Source organism: Ursus americanus, chromosome 4, assembly GCF_024610735.1.
Source record: "Ursus americanus isolate L20-20 chromosome 4, mUrsAme1.1.p, whole genome shotgun sequence".
Lineage (NCBI taxonomy): Eukaryota > Metazoa > Chordata > Mammalia > Carnivora > Ursidae > Ursus > Ursus americanus.
In genome coordinates this window covers 22,885,726-22,904,921 of record NC_142130.1, presented here as the reverse complement: position 1 = coordinate 22,904,921, position 19,196 = coordinate 22,885,726, and the positions used below count along the sequence as shown (strand labels likewise).

The following is a 19,196-nucleotide window of genomic DNA, read 5'->3' as shown; positions in this document are numbered from 1 at the left end:
CATTTACGTTTACAAAAGGAAGTGTGCTGGGCACCGTGCTAGGGAGAGTTGATCCTCCTCATGATATGGGCCTTGTCTATGAGAATCCTAAATTCTAAAACTCACATTTAGCACAGCCATATATACTTAAAGAAGTTAATAATGAATGCATCTAATTATTTTAAGATTGGGCAGATACCTTTAGCTACTTCCTTCCAATCAAGTGCCATTATTTTTCCAAAGAGAGAAATCAAGGACTTTATAGTTGTTTTTTTTTTAAGATTTTATTTATTTATTTATTTATTTGACAGAGATAGAGGCAGCCAGCGAGAGAGGGAACACAAGCAGGGGGAGTGGGAGAGGAAGAAGCAGGCTCATAGCGGAGGAGCCTGATGTGGGGCTCGATCCCACAACGCTGGGACCACGCCCTGAGCCGAAGGCAGACGCTTAACCACTGTGCCACCCAGGCGCCCCAAGGACTTTACAGTTTTAATAGCCTGGCCAAGTTCGCCCAGCCAGTACGTGGCATGAACTCCAACCGGGGGCATTCTCTTACTCTGCCTCCGTCTCCACCTGCCATAGTGCATAGTCTTAAATGAGAAGGGACGAAATCTTCAAGCACTTCAAGCCAGGCCTCTTCTGGCATTCAGACGTTCTCAGCGTGGGCAGGTAGAGCCCTTCCGAGCTTGGAGTAATGAAGATGGGAACCGGCCAAACACTTAGCCCATCAACCCAGCCGCAAATCCAAGGGAGATGAAATGAAAACATGCTCCTGAGGAAGGGAGAGGTGAGAAGAGCATTTAAAGGGATTTTCAGTTCCTGGAAAATAAAAAGGCGGCAACCTGATTATTGCGTTAAACCCTAGAGTCAAAAGGAGGCTGGAACAGGCCTTAGAGAGACATCCTCCTTCTGATCTAGTCCCTTCCTCAGTCAAGGCCAATGGCTCCATCACTCCAGCACCATCATCACACACTGAGACCACCCAAGGCAGCTCTGGCCAGCTCACGGTCCTTCCTGCCCATCCACCAGTCCTTACTGCTGCTGGTGTCCCCACCTCAGTTTCTTCCTGCTCCCTCCGACTATGCAGGCCACTCATTTCCTGATTACAAAAGTAACCCAAATTCATGGTGGAACACTTTAAACTATAGAGAGGCAGAGAGGAAAGGGAACCCACAGTCTCAGCAGTCAGGTCAGGACTGTTCTAATGCAGGCCTTATTTCAACCCTGTAAGAATATTAGCCCTTGTTTCTTTCTTTCTTCCTTCCTTCCTTTCTTTCTTTCTTTCTTTCTTTCTTTCTTTCTTTCTTTCTTTCTTTCTTAAGATTTTATTTATTTATTTGACAGAGATAGAGACAGCCAGTGAGAGAGGGAACACAAGCAGGGGGAGTGGGAGAGAAAGAAGCAGGCTCATAGCTGAAGAGCCTGATGTGGGGCTCGATCCCAGAACGCCGGGATCACGCCCTGAGCCAAAGGCAGACGCTTAACCACTGTGCCACCCAGGCGCCCCGCCCTTGTTTCTTTAAAACCAGGTCTGTAGGAGGACCTCTGTGATTCTTCAATTTCTTACATTTTACCCATTTTCAACATAGCTCCATCCTCCCTCTGTACCTCTTTCAGCTATGTACTGGCTGCAAGTTTCCTCCACTGATCCTTAAAATCTTTCAACCGGATAAGAAGAAATGGTTTCTGTCGTTTTTTCTTACAAAATGCCACTGTCTGCTTACAGTTTCAGCCACGTAACTTTTTTCTTCTCTTAAACGACCCCTCCTTTTTTATTTCCCATAAATGTGAACCCTGTATTTCACTTCACGCCTCCGTTCATCCATATGCTCTTATTTTCTTGTTCTTTTCCATTCCCTTTGTTCTTTCTGAATTGCTTTGATTTTCTTTGTCTGAAGACTCCTGGCTATACATACTTTGTGTCTTCCAAGGACCTTGGAGTAACTTTTAAGGATGAATTCTCATGTGCACATTTTCAGAAAGCAGCGGGGAGATACATGGCACAGAGGCTAGATGAGGCCGTGGGCGGTCTCAGATGACCCCGGGTTGGGGTCATGTGACAGCATGTTGGGCTAGGACGCACCCCCACAACAGGTTCCTGGAAGATCACTAGGCTAACCTCTGCCCCGGTGAGTTTAACTTTTCTACCCTCAAGGTCCCCTAGTGAAAGAACAACTTCCCTAAGCAATGTCTACCACAGAGATGCATCGTCCAAGTAATGACAATCCGTGAGCTTCCGTCAGTGGGGAAATGTATCGTTTCTCTTAGACTCTTTAGAATATTGGAAAGAATTCATCATCTTCATCTCCACGCTCAAGAGATTCACAAACCTCAGGGAATAGAAGCATTCTAATCCTTTACTGCTCCTACAGCGGGGTTATATGACAGACAGAGAATATTACAGATACGTCCACCTCGTTGGCTCTGGTGGCTAGGCCTTCGTTTACCTATCCTAGTGAGCTCATACACTTGCTGATCCTAGTCTTCTCCAGAAGAGGAATTAAGAAGGTAGAAGAATTGACTCTTTCAAGAAGAGCATCTAATCTAGCAAGGATCAGATAAATACCACTGTGTTCACATATATGTTCTATCTCATGTCTATTAGGATCAACAGATTAATAATAGCTGCAATCATTTACCTTGAGACAAGTTCTGTCCGGACATCTTCATTTGTGTCTTATTTAATCCCTATAACAACTCTGTACGGTGTATATTATTCCCGTTATTGATACAAGGAAACTGAGTCTCCTAAAAAATAAGTAAGAACTCTAAGATCAGATGAGTTTCTGGCCCCTGTGCCCTCACAGCCCCTCCTCTCCCTGGAGGAAATGACCTCTGCATTACACTCTGCTTTCCACCGAAGGCACGTGTCCCCGAGTTGATAGTGGGGCTCCCATGTAAGGACTGGGCGTAACTAGTAGGCAGTCAGTTGTCTGAAGCAAGGTCTCTATCTTATTCATTCTGGATCCCTGGGCCTAGCACAGTGCCTGAAATGAAGTAATTGCTCTATAGTTATTCATTATAAAATTGAACCAAAGTGTGAAAAATCCCATAATTAGTGTAAGCACTAATAGAAATGACCACTTGACCAGCCTCAAGTGAGACCTTTTTGTTGGAAGCCATCAAAATAAAAGGGACCCACCTTGCCCCATTTCAAACAGAGGGGGAAGTGGCTGAGCTTGCAGCCTGGCACTCGTGCCTTCTAACTGCCTTGAGTGGGAAGTCCTCCCACGCCCATCCCTGAGCTGTTGCTAGGACCTCTGAAAGTAGCAGAGGGTCTGGGACAACTGTCAACCCAGGGCAGGAAATGCCAGAGTTCTCCCACTTCTTTCCCACCAAAGAGAGTTAAGACAGTGAGTAGACAGAGCCCGTGCGGCAACAAGGGTGCTGGGCGGCTGTGGGGTCCGAGGAAGTGACCCTGAAAGGCAGAAGAAGGGCTCTCCATTCTGAGCCCTCTCTTGTGGCCCAGAAGCCTACCTGCCCCTGAGCCCTGCCAGTCCCCATGGCAGTCAGCCCTGCTCTGTCTGCCAAAAAGCTGGACCCTTCAGAAAGCCCTGTCCACCCTACGTTGGCCTGAGCAACCCAGACAGACAGCAAAACCTGTTAATCTGCACCCAGAGCAAGAATACCTCAATACTCCAGTTTTGTGCTTTTTTTTTTTTTTTTAACTTGGGGAGGGTGGAGCAGGGTATAGGAAATGGCTTTGCCTTCTGTCCAACTCTGAGGCAACCCACCGCCATGAGCTCTGAGAAACAGCAGTTTTGTTTTGGAAACTGGCACCCAGAGCAGGCTTGAGCCTGGAAATGAATTTGCCCCCCCCCCAGCTGCAATGTTCTACTTCCAGCCTCCCTGCCAACACCCCCTTCCAGCTGCCCCTCTCAAAGGCACCATTGTGCCCGCCTGGCAGAGCAACAGAGGAGGGCTGAAGAGGAAGAAAACATTTTCTGCCCATGGGATGTTCTTAAGCAGGTTGTGTGTACATGGCTTCAAGGCTGCATTCCTTGAGCCCACACAAACCCGCCAAAACGCCATCATCCCTGTCACAGATGGCAACCGCTTTCCAGTCTATCTGGCCCACCACAACTCACTGTCAGAGAACGCAGAGCACGCAGCTGGGTGGGCAAAGCTGGTGGGAGGGGGTCATGATGACACATTTTCAGCAAAGCGAGGCTGAACATAGACTGTGAATCTCTGAACGAGAAGGGGATTTAGTCCCATTTGCCACTCAACAAAAAGATTCATTCTGGCACGTTCTGATAAGGGCACATCCAGCCTCTTCCTGGATCCCCCAAGGATAGGAAGCTCACTACTTTTCCAGAGTCCTATTCCCTTGCTGGGCAGCTCTGACTTTCCGAAAGTTCTTCCCGATGTTGAACAAGGATGTGTGTCCTGTTCTTTGCCATATCCTTCCCCTGTCAGCACTTAGCACAATGCTTGGAACAAAATAGGTTCGCGGTATGTGTTTGTGGGATGCATGACTGAGTGCCCCACCTGTCTCCATCCAGTGGGCCTATTACCAGACTCTGTGGCACAGAGAACATGCCTCCTTGCTCTTCATGTGACTGCCCTTCATAGGGCTGAAGACCTGTCTTCCACGGCATCTCCTGTTATCTTCACTGAGCCAACCATCCCCAGCTCCTCATGTGACTCGATGTACACACGCATGACTATCCGGACAACTCTTCTCTCGATAGACGCCCATTTTTTCCAGAGTCCTCCTTAAAATGAAGACTCAAGTCCCTTGTATCTAGAATACTCAAAAAGCGGTCTCCTAGGTAACAAAGCACAAGATGAACAGGCGTCAGGTACATGCTGTATAAGTTAGTCTGCCTTCTTGAGCTCACTGCTGGCATCTCATGGAGGAAACCTTCGGGTTCGTGAAGGCTACCGCGAACCTGCATAAACTGGGAGAAGAAGGACCTTCCTTCGTTTCACTGAGGCGCTGTTTCCTCATCTGTAAAAATGAGGATATGAATACCAACAGTGCAGGGTGGTAAGGATTAGACATAAACTATATGAAGCACCTGGTTCATAATAGTCACTCAATAAATGATACACGTTAATATCATCGTATAACCTTCGCATGTATTAGTATCTAACTGCCCATGATAGACATCGGCTCCTAAAATGACCTAAAACCGCCCCTCTGGCTGCAGGGAAGGCCGTGTCTCCTAAGATTTACCTACATGCCAGCCTTTTTTTTTTTTTTTTTTTTTTGGAGTGTGGATAGTACTGGATCATCTTTCCAGTAATGGTATCACCACCCATGAACACCACTGAATTTACCACCTTTTCTTCCCTTCGGATACACATCAGATTACTGACACTAGATACACTCTCGTTCTTCTCTAGGGAAAACAGACATCATTGTTTGCCCTGGCTGCTTTTCTTTCACTCCCAGTCAATGTCTCTCTTCTGGCCATAGGCCCTGCAGATACGCAGATAGCTGCTTCCTCCTCAGCGATGTGCTAGAGCCAGCTCGCTCGCGGGCGCGGCCGTTCCAACCCCGCTCTCAGTGATGTCACGTTGGTAACTTGAAATTGGCCATAGTGGGAGTATTTATACCACGGAACACCGCAATCAGAGCTGCTGCTGCTCCCCACACCCCAATCCTGCTGTTAAGCACTTAGCGGCACACCCCTGCTTCTAGCACTGACCTGCTGTGAGCACCTTGAGGATAAGGACTGTGTCCCATTTGGCTCCATCCCCCGGGGTCTAGCACCAAGTAGGTTTTCAACATTCTTGATAGATGAGTAAATGCTTTGTCTTCTGTCTCTTAATGTCTCTCTCATATAAATCATGCCCCATGTGCCCTAGTCTTGTTACAAGCTGTTCAGCTGTAGATCTCCCTTAGCTGTGACCGGAGGACTACTACTTGCAGACTTGGATTCACCTTCCTTATCTCTCCCTAACCTGGACATTCAGTCGACTTTATTCCGTCAATATATTCATCCTTGGAAGTTGTGGGAATTTACCTAGAAGGAAAGAAACCTCGTCAGGTTTCTTTAAAGAACACCTTGGTTTCCATTTGGGGATTTCGCCACACATTCTTTCTTTCAATTAGCCAGTAGTTATATTGGACATCTGATGTGGGTAAGACACGCCAGGTACCATGAAAAACACAGAGCTGTGTAACATATGGTCCCTGTCCTCTGGGAGCTTAAAGTCTCCTGGAGACAGGCGAATAATACAGAGCAAAATATACATTCCGTATTGGAGAAAGAAACAAAGCAATGAAAATTCAGAAAAGGAAAAGATCAGTTTCTACCTGGAGCATTGGGAAAAGCCTTATAGAGGAGATAGCTTTTGAGCTGGAAGGGTAGGATTCTAATAGTCATAAAAGAGGTGATTGGCAGTTTAGGGAGTATAGAAATAAAAGCAGGTAGACCCAACTCTGTGGCCTATATGTGGACCAGTTTGGGCTATCATGACTGGCTTTTGCCAGGGCCCAGCTCACCCTCTTCCTCAGCTACCCTCCTTTTTCCAAATCAAAGGATACCTTGGACCAGTGCCCAGCCTTCCTTCCCCATAGTCTAGGTTACATTCCAACCTGCCAGGCCAATTCACAGAGAGAACAGCCTCTCCACTTACCAAAGCAGAAATGTTGCCACTGTAAACGAGCACCCCCACCCCCACCCTCACCTGGGCCTACTGGACCCTGGGACTGTATAGGATGGTACAGGTGCTTTCCTTTTCCCTAATGCCTATCAGCATCCTGTTCCCTCAAAAAAGAGGGGTGGGGGATCTTGGTCAGGTCTTTATGTCAGCCATCCCTCTGCCCTTGTGTATATCTGAGGCTCTGACATAGAGCCCAGGCATCAAGTGAGGCCTCCCTCTCTTCCTGCCCATCCCCCCCCCCCCCCGCCCATCAGAACCCCTATTCAAGCATGTCTGGATATTGTCCACCTCTTCCTCGGCTCTCTCTCTTCCTTCCCGCTGTAACTGAAATAAATATTATTTTCCCTAGACGTCACCCAGTACTTTTCTACTTCACTCTTCAAAAGACACCCCACCCCCATTTCTCCCTCACAGGGTAGGAAAGGACTCCAGCATCATCCCCAGACCAACGTCCACCACAGTCTACAGCATCTTCTCTTCCACTCCATCTACTTCCATCCTAGCCATTCCCAACATCCTCCTCCCTCTGTGCATCTATCCAACATGTATTCATTGAGTATCTTCTCTGCCTCAAACATCCATGAAAATCCTTTTCCTCAATCATATTACCTTTTAAATCCCATCTTCTCTCTCCAGCCCCATGTATCCCCAAAACACATGACTGTTCTGACTCTGTTCCCTAACTACAACCCCTATTCACCCTACAGTTCCTAGCTAAGCCCTAGATCTTCCAAGAGTTAGCTGTGTAATCTAGGAAGGTCATTTAACAACTCTAGGTCTCATTGTTCTCATTCTGGTAATTAGAGATTCCCAAATCTAATACTCCATCCGGCTTCACCATTCTAAGATTCTATCCTTAGCCCTTCATCCATTTGCCAAAATCCTTCTTTACAAAACCACTCATGACCTCTTGGTTGCCAATCCAAATGACCAAGTCGAATTTCAGACCCGCTGATTCTGATTAGCTCTGTGACATTGGACCATTCCAATTTAACTTGCATTTTTCTCATCTATAAAATGAAGGGATTGGACTGAATGACCTTACAAAACTTGGATTCTGTGAGACCACAGACACAGAGAAGAGAGAGAGAGATCCTTTTTGGAGAGTGGACAGAGAAGAACTCATGGAGAAAATGACGTTTGTACAGATTCCAAAGAAAAGCACAAAAAGGGTACTTGAGTGTCCTCAAGGGTATCCTTCCACTAGGGGACTGTAATAATGGGTCTAGACATCCACTAATTAAAAGCTCTGTAACGGAAGAGTCAATTTGACCACACTGGAACCTATTAACCAATCTGGACATAACAACAACAACAACAACAACAGCAACAACGAGACAAGCAAACTCTAACCACCTAATGAGATGCACTTGGAAATACACACCCACGCTGATAAAGCAGTCTTGCCAAAGAGTCAACCCAAGTATCAACTATACTCAAATTTCTTAAGTTTAAGTGAATTAATTAATTAATTTAATTTGATTTAAAATGTCAAACCCAAATCTGATCAAGCCTCCAGATCTGTAAGTACCAACTTAGTAAACATACAGGAAATAGCCTCAGAATATGTTTAAAAGGCACCTCAGATACATAATCAGCAAAATCCAGACTCTGGAAAGCCACAGCCTACCTTCTCCAAGTGTGGTCCATCACACACAGCCCTCTGGATCACCCGGGAGCACATAGAAATGCAGAGTCTCAGACCCTACCCCAGGTCTCCTGAATCACAATCTGTATTTTAATAATCCTGAAGTGAGTTGCATGCGCAGTTGACCCATTTCCTTCAATAAATGTTAAACTATAAGGAAAAAAGGACAGGGAATTTATAGAACAAAAGAAGCCTACGAAACATATCAAACAAATCTGTAGACCTTTCAGACAAGCCGATTATTTTTAACAGTGAGATTATCAAGGAAATTTGAACAATTACTGGATATTTGTTGATATTAAGGAATTGTCACTTTTTAAGAGTGATGATATAATATCGGGTAATTCTTTTTTTAAAGACTTGTCATCTAAAGATACATACAGAAGTATTTGTAGATGAAATGATAGAATATCAAGAACTTCCTATAAAATAATTCAGTATGGAGATGGGGAAACAAACTGGGGTAGAGTTAAAACAAGATTTAACTGTGAGTTGTTAATTGCTTAAGCTGAGATGTGGGGTACGTGGGATTTATTATTCTCGCTACTTTCCTATGTACTTAGACATACCCATAATAAAAAAATTCAAAAAGAAAGACTAAGAAGGAATCAGCAAAGATGGGACCAACAAATCAAATCAAGACAAGGCAGCGCAGGGAACCCAAGAAAGAAAATGTCAAGCCGAAGGGGGCCAAATGCCCCAGAGCCATAGAGGCCTGGGTTGCACCTCCGATCTGGCCTGGGAGGGGTCATTCCAGAGAGCAGACAGACACAGGCCAACCGCAATAGGATGAAACAAAACAACCTGCGTTCCAAACCACAGAAAATCGACGTAATCCGTGGCCCCGTGAATCGAGGTTAGAAGAAGGGAGAATTTCCTAGTTGCTAAAAACTGAAACAGGTCATCAAGTAAATTATGGGATCTCCTTCTCTGAGGACCTTCAGAAATAGGATCGACAGGGCTGAAATGGAGGCGGCCTCGCTCAGCGGGGAGGAGGTTCAGATCCGCCGCCTTTTTCAGGTCACGGAGGCCGGCAGGCACTGGGGCGCGCGGAAAAGCCTGCAGCCGCAGCAGGGGAGCGTCAATGCCTCCCTCATTTCCTCTGCTCGCTGCCCCTCTCGGGGCGTACGGAGAACTTGGCGGGTCCTGGTTCTGCCCAGATGTATGGGGATTTTAGGGATCCAAGAGATGAAGGCCGGAGGGCGGGGGGGGGGGGGGTGGGAGGGAAGGGGGGTGGATACGTATTCCCAGTGCTTTGCATTTGCACAAAAACGCGCTCTGGCTCCCTGACCTAGTCTCCGGTTGCTTCCGCACTAGCCCTCCGCCAGACAAACCGACCAGCCCCGGCTCACAAAGAACCCAGAACTACGGGCATTGTCTTCGCAAGGGGGGCAGTGGTGAACGTGGCCGACAGCTGCAGGCCGGCGCAGCGGGGCCTGGGAGGAGGCGGGCGCGGGCCGCTCCCGGCCGGTGCTCCGGCAGATTCCTGAACCGCTTCCAAGGGCGCAGGAGCCGAGCTGGACTCGGAGCCCCGCGCCCCGCCCGGTGCCTGCAGCGCCGCCTCGGACCCAGGCGGCCCGTCGTCCCAGTGTGACTGTGAGCACGACTTCGGGCGTGTGCGCACTCGCTGCCGGGGACAAGAGCTCTCTGTTTCGGCCCCGCAGCAGGCTATAAATACCTGCGTTCAGCGCAGCCTCAGCTTGGAAGGGAGCCTGCTAGCCCAGTCCTAGGTTAGGGACAGCTAATAGTGCGCTCAGGGACCTCAGAGCTCCTTGCACTCTCCCCTGGAGCCCCTAGGCCGGAGCAGGGGGAGGGGGCCCGATGACGTCATGGAACTGGTGTAGGATTTAGCTCAGGAACCCACCTGGGAGCAGCCCTGGGGCCGATGTTCTATTTAAGACGACGGTGCACCACTCTGGGCTCCACTTTCCCAAATCCATCACGGCAGCTTGCCACCTTCCCAAGATCTAAGCAGGCTTGGGGTTCTGAAAGAAATCAATGTGGACCGTCTAGGCCAAGAACCCTGGAGAATGGGCATGCAGGTTTGGGCTGGCAAGGCTCTCACAAGCATGGGTGGGGCTAAGAGGCCATTAAAATTCTTCCAGCTACGTCTCAGGTAGTGGGACTGATTTCAGGCTGAAATATGCCTCGTGGCACAGGTAATGTTATTATTAACTGTAATAACAATGTAGACAGTTATCGGAATGCTGCTGCCTTCCAGAGACCAATCAAACCCTTGAAGTAGAAGTTATTCCACCACCCCAACCCCATTTTATAGATGACAAACTAAAGCTCCAAGAGGTCGAGGAGCTTTAACGAAGGATCAACACAACCACCAATGTCAGAGCCACCATTTAACTCTTTGTCTTCAGGCCCAAACATGCTCTTTCCAAGACACTGCATTGCCTCTCCATTTTCGAATAGGTGCATTCCAACGGTGAGAGCACCCACTGTCCAACAGCCCCCAGGCTCTCCCATCTCTTAATTCTATTTGCCCCAGTCTGCCTATGACCCAAGACATATTGGGGGAAGGGGACAATCCATCAGAAAGCAGAGGGAGGACTGTTTGCTCTTCCGGAGAGAGGTTAAGAACTGACCAAGTTAATAGCTAACACTCCTAGCTGGTTATGACTGGAGATGGAGGGGACAGGGTACACTTAACACGGCAGCAGGGAAGAAAGGGGACTTTGTGAAACACGATGTGCCAAAGGCTGTGCTGTGCTAGTGGTACACTTTTTTTTTTTTTTTAATAACAAAACTGGCAACAAGGCAAGATATAATACTATTATCCAACAGTGATGTGCTGGGCACTGCTCTAAGTACTCTGCAAGACCGAGTAGTGGTGGGAAGATTTCAATTATTCAGACAACAGCTGGAGTTTAATTTTGCTATAAGTCTAGCATCAGCAAAAGTCCCGATTTGCCTCATTGACTCTTTCGTCTCCAGAGTAGGCTCTGGCATCGGACTGCCTGGGTTTGCATCCTCGCTCTGCCAGCTTGCAGAGGGGCAAGTTATGTAGATTTGAGCAAGCACCTTAACCCCCTGTGAGACCCTGTCATTTGGGGGGGGTAGCAGTGGTGCCGTGAAGATCTCAAGAGAGACTGCGGGGGAAGGACCCGCACATTGCCCAAGAAAGCTCTTGCCAAACGTGAGCTGCTCATGCTATTATTATTACCTCCTGAAGGGAAGGGGCATTTTGGCCAACAATAAATAAATTAAGATGGTGTGGAAGTAACTACAGCCAGGAGGGAAAGTGACCGTTTTGTCTCAGAGGTGATAAGGGTGACAGGAAGTCAGTGCTGGACACAGAGTTGAGCCAAGCTAATTTCAGAGAGTTTGGAAAAAAGTCTGACCCAGTGGGATTCTAGCCTAAATCCTTAAATAAGAATTTATGTATAAAGGATAGGAAGGATAGAAGATATTCCAAAGTACATTTTTAACAAATCATTAATTCCAATGGGAAGAAAAAGGAAAAGAGTTCGAAAAATCACCACCACAACAGGGAGCTCCGGGTTGGGCCCATGCTTTCAGGAGGCTGTACACGTATGTGCAAAAGCAGGGTGTGACCATGCAACCAGGTGTGAATGTACAAAAGCAACTGAGACCTGACGCTGGAGACCAAGCAGAATGTTAGACAATGACGTGAAAGAGAACATGGAAAGTATAGCTCATTAGGACTTTGCCTGCCAAAAGAATTTTTATCTTTTCCAGAGAGTGTAGCCCTAAAAAAGAAGGAAGAACAGGTGCTAAAGGTGGGTACCAGAGCCCGGGGTAGATCAATAGAGAACTAACTGGCCTTGGAAAACACATTAGAATCCTGAACAAACCTACAGCTGTCTTTCAGGGGCCCCTTTGACAAATCTAGAAAACAGAGTGGAACTCATCCAATGAGAGGCAAATGGAAAAATGCCCCAGTTTTCAAAAAATTAGAAAAGGAGATATCCCAATCCCTGCCAAGTTTCTGAAATAAATTATTAACCAAGTATTTGCACTTTGCACACAGATATTAGTGCCTTAATATGAGTTCTCTTATTCCTTTTCTGATAGAGATTGTAGGGTGGCCATTTAGAAAAATGCCATTTGGTCTCAGCACAATCTTATGTGTTAGTGGTGAGAACAAAGGATTGAGGGCTGGAGACCTGGATACTAGTCTGGTTTCACCATTAGTAAGTTGACTTCTCTGGGCCTCTTCTATGAAAGATGGGGCATGTTCTTTTAAGGCGCGCTCGTTTTTAGTTTCCATGATTCCACATTGTAATGAAAAGGAGAGTGAGTGACAGTCCAATCCAGAGGATGCAGCCCAGCAAGGCGGCCACATCTCGACGTGTGTGTAACGCACATTGTCTGCTGTGTTAGACTGACCAAGGAGAGGGCTTGGCCCCTGGTTTTGTCCTTTATATACATGTGTTCATGACTTAGTCCCCAAATGATAGGAAGGCTATGGCAAGGGGTTGTAGAATGAAGATTTAAAATGAACTAGATGGACAGAGGGGGCTTGGGGTAAGAACCAGATGAAATTGATGGACCTAAATGTAAAGCCCTATGTCTATGTTATTTGAAAAAATACCTACACAAGTTCACAATGGGGAAGAGCTGGCTGAGAAGCAGATAATGGGCCGAGGGTCCGGGTGTCTGTGATGACCACCCATTCAAGCTGAAGCAATTCAGCTGTCACCTAGCTGCTGCCAAAGAGCTAGAGCAAGTGGTCATATTTAACAATAAGGCTAATGATAAGGGGGGACATGTGTTGCGCCTTCCATGGGCTTCCCACATTATCTCATTTCTGGGGAAATGACAGCGTGAGAGGAGCCCAGCCCCAGGATGTGCTCCTGCCCTGGTCACCTATGCCATCAGATCCTGTGACAATGCTGGAGGCCTTACAGAATGGGACCATCACCAAGAGTAGTCTGTGCAGAACAGGGCAACCAGGACAGGCAACCAGGTCCCACAGGAACAGCTGAGAGAGTTGACCATGTTCAGCTCAGAGGAGGCACAACCAAAATGGCGGTGTGAGAGGGAGGAGAGATAAAGGGGCCATTAGGACTTCAGCTCTGACTGCCTGCCACAAGTCAGTGTATTTCCATGTGTACGTTGTGTGACTTTGGGCAAGTTACTTAACCACTTGTGTGTCTCAGTGTCCCCAAATATAAAGAGCAGATAGTCACAGTAACTGACTTCCAAGATTATTATGGAGGTAATAAGTGAGCTGTGTACAAAAGCTTACCTGGCAGATGGCAATGCTTAACACATCTGAACAGCGATGATGATGATGTCATCTTGTAGCTCGTGGGCTGTCCCCATGGAGGAGAAAGGAGGGTCATTCTCTCTGGCTTCAGAAGGGGGGCCAGGACCAATAGGTGGAAGCAGGAAGAGAGAGAATCTGCTTCAACATAAAGAGACAAGCTTTCAAATAATCAGAAGTTCCCAGTGAAGAAATGAGTTTCCAATCACCAGAGATTGGAGGACAAGGCATGGGGATGATAAGGTATCCTAAATTAGGAGCTTTGAAGAAAGCAGGAGGTAAGCAAATAGGGATGGCAACAAGCCCTTCCTTCCTGTTCCTCCTCTGTTGAGAAGTCTCTGGAAGTTCGGATTTGTAGGTCACCCCAAAGATGGTAGATTTTGGTTGCATGCTTTTCATTTTTCCTGCTTCCTAATAAGTAAGATAAAGACCTTGGGCTTTACAGTCAAATTCCCTAACTTAGAATCCTTGCTCTTTTATATATCAGCTGTACAACCTTGGATAACTTAACTCCCCTCTCTGGGTCTGGTTGTTTCCTTCTGAAATGAAGTAAACTACAGCAACAACAATCAGAACTAAAACATTTCTTGCTGCATTGGTCAACAGTATGCCAAAAGGAGGCTGACCTTATAGATATTTGAGACAGGCAGATTCAAGCCTTCTGGCGCTTTGTACCTGGTGGGGGATGCGGGTGGTGGAGAACGGATAAAGAAACTGCAATGTCAGCAAGCACAGGGCCAAAACTGCACTTAAAAATGTAGATACGGGAGACAGGCGAATCCTGAAAACCTTCCAAATCTTTCCTCTTTATTATTGAAGTATGCTTGACACACAATGTTACATTCGTTTCAGGTATGCAATATAGTGATTCAACAACTCTATACCTTATGCTGTGTTCACCGCAAGTGTAGCTCCCATCTGGTACCATGCAACGCTATGACAATACCATGGACTGTATTCCCCATGCTGTATTGGAAAGCCTTCCAAGTCTTCGCATCTTGTCCTTACCACAGGAGGGATAAAATAATAGGGGGTGAAATGAAACTTGTCGGTCCTTTGTTCAGAATCTGCTATGTATTAAGTTCGGGGCTCAGCATCCCACCATATCTTCACGAAATGGTTATGCAGGGACAGAATTGATGATAATGAGGTTGGACCAGAGGACAGGTTTGCAGTTGTCTTGAGAACCATCCCTAAAGCCCTTCGAGATCCATAGAGGATCTCTGAAGCCTTGTACAGCTGTCCTCAGAGCTGACCAGGATTACATCTCCCCAACCCACCACAGGGGCCAAGGCATTAGGTCCCCGCCACTTTGCCCAAGATTGAACATCTGACAGAGGCAAGGCTGCTCGCTGAGGGCCCCTCGCACCCTTCCTGAGAGCCCCCCACACACACACACACAGCACCTTGGGTCGGCGTACACCGAGAACACTAACCAATGACCTTTTCTTTCTGCCCCTCAGTGTGACGGGGTTGGGGTAGACCTGAGCAACATCTTCCTTGAGGGCATTGCCATTCTCAACATTCCCAGCATGTATGGTGGCACCAATCTCTGGGGAGAAACCAAGAAGAACCGGGCTGTGATCCGGGAAAGCAGGAAAGTCGTCACTGACCCCAAGGAACTGAAATTCTGCGTCCAAGGTAAGCAAGGCATGAGGAAAATTGCTCTAGGTCGGCGCCCCAGTGAGAGGGGCATTCAGGTGGGTCTGTCAGCAAACTGTATCAGGGCCCACAGCAGGCTCTAGAAGGTCCTACAGCCCAACAAGGACCCGTTGCTCTGGGGATATGCCGGCTCATCATCCCTATTGTTGCAATCTTTACAACCTAACTGAGAAGAGAAAATTAACAAGAAGGGAGCCTTAAATGACAGTCAGTCGTCAAACTGGGATGCTGAGGTCAGGAGTCAAACGCTGCTCTCAAGGTCACCAGTGCCCTCCAGTAACAAACCAAACAGTCAGTTTTCACACTTGGTCTTCCTTCACTCAGCAGCCGCATTTCACCCAATCCCTCCCTGTTCTGCAAATACTGTTCACTTGGCTTCTAGGATTCCACGGGTTCCTATTTTCCTGCTCTCACTGGTTACCCCTTTCCAGTCTCTTTCACTGATTCCCCATCCCTCTAATCTCTTGGTTCTGGCGGTCCACAGGCAAGGGCCTCAATCCTCTTTTCTGTCTGTACTCACTCTTTTGATGACCTCATCCAGGCGTGAGACTTTATTTAAATACCACGTGAGTGTCAGTGACTCAGCATGCCCAAAACCGAACTCCTGATGTCCCTCCCACAGAACTTCTCCACCCATAGCCTGCTCCCATTTCGGTTGATGTTAACTCCAGCCTGCCCGTTGCTCGAGCCAAAACACTTGGCACCATCCTTGACTCCTTTTTATCTCACACCTCCCATCCCACCCATCAGAAAATCTGTGAACGCTACTTTTAAAAACACATCAAGGATCCAGTCATTTCTCACCCCTGCCTTTCTGCCTCCTTGATCTGAGCCACCTTCCCCTGTCCTCTGGATTACTACAAATGCTCCTAACTGTATTCCTTGCTTCTCCCCCTGCCCTGTGGAGTCTGTTCTCACCACTGCATCAGAGGACCCCTGGGAAAATATGTCAGATTATGCCACTCTGTGGCTCAAAACCCTGCAGCGGCTCAGAGTAAAAGCCAAAGATCTATATGTGGCCCAGAGGGCCCTAGATGGTCTGGCCTCATGTTACCTTAGTAACTTCATCTTCTATTACTCTCCCCCTCGTCCCTCTGCCTCTGTCACCCTGGCTTGTCTAACACAGCAGGTTGCTTTTATGGACTGACTGTACTTTCTGACTGGAGCAACTGGGAAGTATGCCTTAGAAGCCATCAGCTGGACCTTCCCCTGCCAACCCATCAGGATACAGAACACACCTTCACCCCTGTACCTTACCAGCCATTTCCACCAACGAACCAAGTGGGAACTCAATCAGAGTACCTGGGCAGCTCTGATTCCTCTGTGGTTTGGATGAATGGCCCCCACTGATCCTCAGGGGTTCTCAGTGGACTGGTGAGCTGAGGGAGGAAAGCCGTGTATAAGGGTACAAAGATACCACATCAAAAGGCAGGAGACCAGGCTCTAGTCAAGTACTGGCACTAACCTGTTTTTGGCATCTCGGTTTTCTTTGCTGTAAAACCAGGATCTCATGTAAAATTTTGATAGCTTGAATGAATGGGGTTGAAGCAGATCATTGGTTCTTACACCGGGCCTGCTTGTTGAAAATGAAGATTTCTGGCCCCTATGGTACCCAGATCTACCTAATAATTACCGGGTTGGTTCCTGGGAATCTAAATTTGTAATGAGCTCCCCAGACAACTCTGATGGGCTGCCAGGTTTGAGAACCACTAACATAGGCAAAGTATGCATGGATCTGGATCTCTGTTCTTTGATGTCCCTGGACGACAAGTGCTAAGACTGGATATGATCCTACCATAGAAGGAGACAAAACTTGGCTGACCATCAAAGGGAGGGGTTACTTGCTTATTTCAGACCGTCTATTAGAACGTCAGATTGTTCTATTCCAAGGCAAGGTCATCGAGAGGCATCATCTCCACACCTCCAGCCTTTAAGAGAAGACTCAGGAATTTTTATTTCTCTGTTGCCCTCTTAAGTCCCCTTTATTTCACACAGTAAACTTTTCAATTTGTATAAATTATTAAACTGAATAATGTGTTCCTCCTTCCTCCCTTGGCAGGGGAAGTTGTGGGTGCTAGCAGAGGGTGGGGGAACCATTGGAGGTTGTAGAAAGTTTGTACAAATTTTCCCACCCTGGTGCTCCTACCCCAACCCCCACCCTGACATCCAGTTCCAGCAGAACAGAATCGGGAGAATCCCCCCCCCCCAGGGAGTGGGGAAGCTCCTGCTGAGGACATGTTCTGGTTAGGATTCAAGGACTTACCTTCTCCTTACATATCTGACCATGTATCTTCCCCTTCCAGCAAGAGTAATGTGTCTGCTGATCACTCCTACTCATCATGTACAGGAACTCTCTTCCCCAAATCCCCCTTTCCCACCCCCAGAATGTGCTTTCAGAGCTAAAAACAAAGCTACTTCCTCATCTTTAGCTGAGGACATGAGCGGATCAGAGCAGAGGCCCAAGAGGGGCCTGGCTTCTGGGGTTTACAGAGACAGTGGCATTGAGGTTTTTTTTGAAAGGACCATGATCTCATTTATGTTGAGACATTAATGGGGGAAAGCTAAAGAGACAACCTATTTTAGTAGAAGAGCATTGGCCTGGGAGTGGAGAGACCTGGGTTCCAGTCCATCCTCTGCCTCTCACTAGTGTGTGATATTGGGCAAGTCTTTCACCCTGTTGGGTTTCAGTTTTTATCTGTAAAATAGGCAAATGTGACAATCACATAGGCTCCTATAGATCATAAGTTCCTTGCAGATCCAGCAAATTAAGGCATGGCCAGGTTTCAGCCTAGGTGGGCTCCTTGGCAGGCTCTTTTCATCTTTCAGAGTGTTTTGTTTCCCAGATTTTAGGCCAGCTGCTAGGAAGGTGGGAATCTCTCTCATCGGGCTCTTCATTTGCTGGGATTCTTTACTCCTTGGCAATTTCATTGGGATTGGAGGTGAGGAAGAAGACAGGAGAGAGCAGTGGGTGGGAAGCAATTTCTCTTAGGAGGAATAAGGGGAAATGACACTAGAAGGGGTTACTGTCAAACCTCCTCATCACAGATCAATCTTTCTCCTTAGAAAAGCAATCCAAGAAATAAGGTCGTTCAAAATGAGCATGGAATGCGTTCTATAAAAACATTGCCTAGTCAGAACGCAATGAGTGCTGGGAAAAGCACCAAGCTTGCAATTGAATGACTTGGGTTTACATTGAGCTTTACACCTTCCGGTTTTATAAACCCAACTTACTGGGAGTCTCAGCTTCTTCATCTGTAAAATGGGTATAATAATATCTAACTTGTTATGAAGATGATGGGTGTGAAAGTGCCTGGAACATAGTATAAGCTCAAACTTTAAAAAAAAAAAAATTACCCTTCACCTTTCATCCTGGCTTATTCTGGAGCATACCAGTTGATTTCTGATTTTGAAGTTCTTCATTTTAGCATTGCCATCTTCCTGTGCTAGCAATAAAAAAGAGCAGACCTCTTGCCAAAGTCCAGCCCAGTCTTTGTCCTAGCCCATTAAATTTATATCATCAATTGTACTGACATCTCCTTTCCTAGACCTTTCACGTTCCAAGCATGGAGGCTGGGGGTTAGTCATCTTTGTATCCCCAGTGCCTGACGCAGTGTAGTTAGTCAAAACAAGGTTGTTGGATAATGAGCCGTACGTGGGCATTGGTTCTTTTTCGTTTTTGTAACACCAATAAGAGTAGTGATAGATAGTCTCTTATATTTGCATTTCATTTTGGCTTACATACAGTTTTGCATATATTAACTTCATGTGATCCTAACCAGAAACCCATGAGCAAGGTTATACCCACTCCCTTCCATATCCCTATTTCATAGCTGGGGAAAAACAGAGGCCCAGAGGAGGGGCCCTCTTACACAATTTACATCCAGTGGTAGTAACCAAGTCCATGATTCCTAGTTAGCCTCCAGTGGCTAGTACCCAACCAGAAAATGTATTTGAAAATCCTACTGCTTATATTGTACAAGCCAGACACTCAGAAAGCAGGAAATGTTTATATACCCGTCCAAGGAAAGGCTCCACATAGACTTGTGT

General features: G+C 47.0%; 1 protein-coding gene and 1 long non-coding RNA gene across 5 annotated transcripts in view; one reads left to right on the top strand and one right to left on the bottom strand.

Annotated features, from left to right (window-relative positions):
* DGKG (diacylglycerol kinase gamma) overlaps positions 1 to 19,196 on the top strand; it is a 203,539-nt gene that overhangs the window by 140,543 nt on the left and 43,800 nt on the right. For all 4 annotated transcript variants that reach the window (XM_087861478.1, XM_087861477.1, XM_087861476.1 and 1 more), the window contains one exon: positions 14,951 to 15,128. In XM_087861478.1, the coding sequence (XP_087717604.1) occupies positions 14,951 to 15,128 (178 nt within the window). The remainder of the gene's footprint in view (positions 1 to 14,950; positions 15,129 to 19,196) is intronic.
* LOC123786624 (uncharacterized) lies at positions 264 to 17,463 on the bottom strand. The gene is made up of 6 exons (XR_006778014.2): positions 17,413 to 17,463; positions 16,452 to 16,528; positions 14,924 to 15,039; positions 14,372 to 14,490; positions 13,470 to 13,625; positions 264 to 751 (listed from the first exon to the last, which is right to left on the bottom strand). It is a non-coding gene; the product is annotated as an uncharacterized LOC123786624 (long non-coding RNA).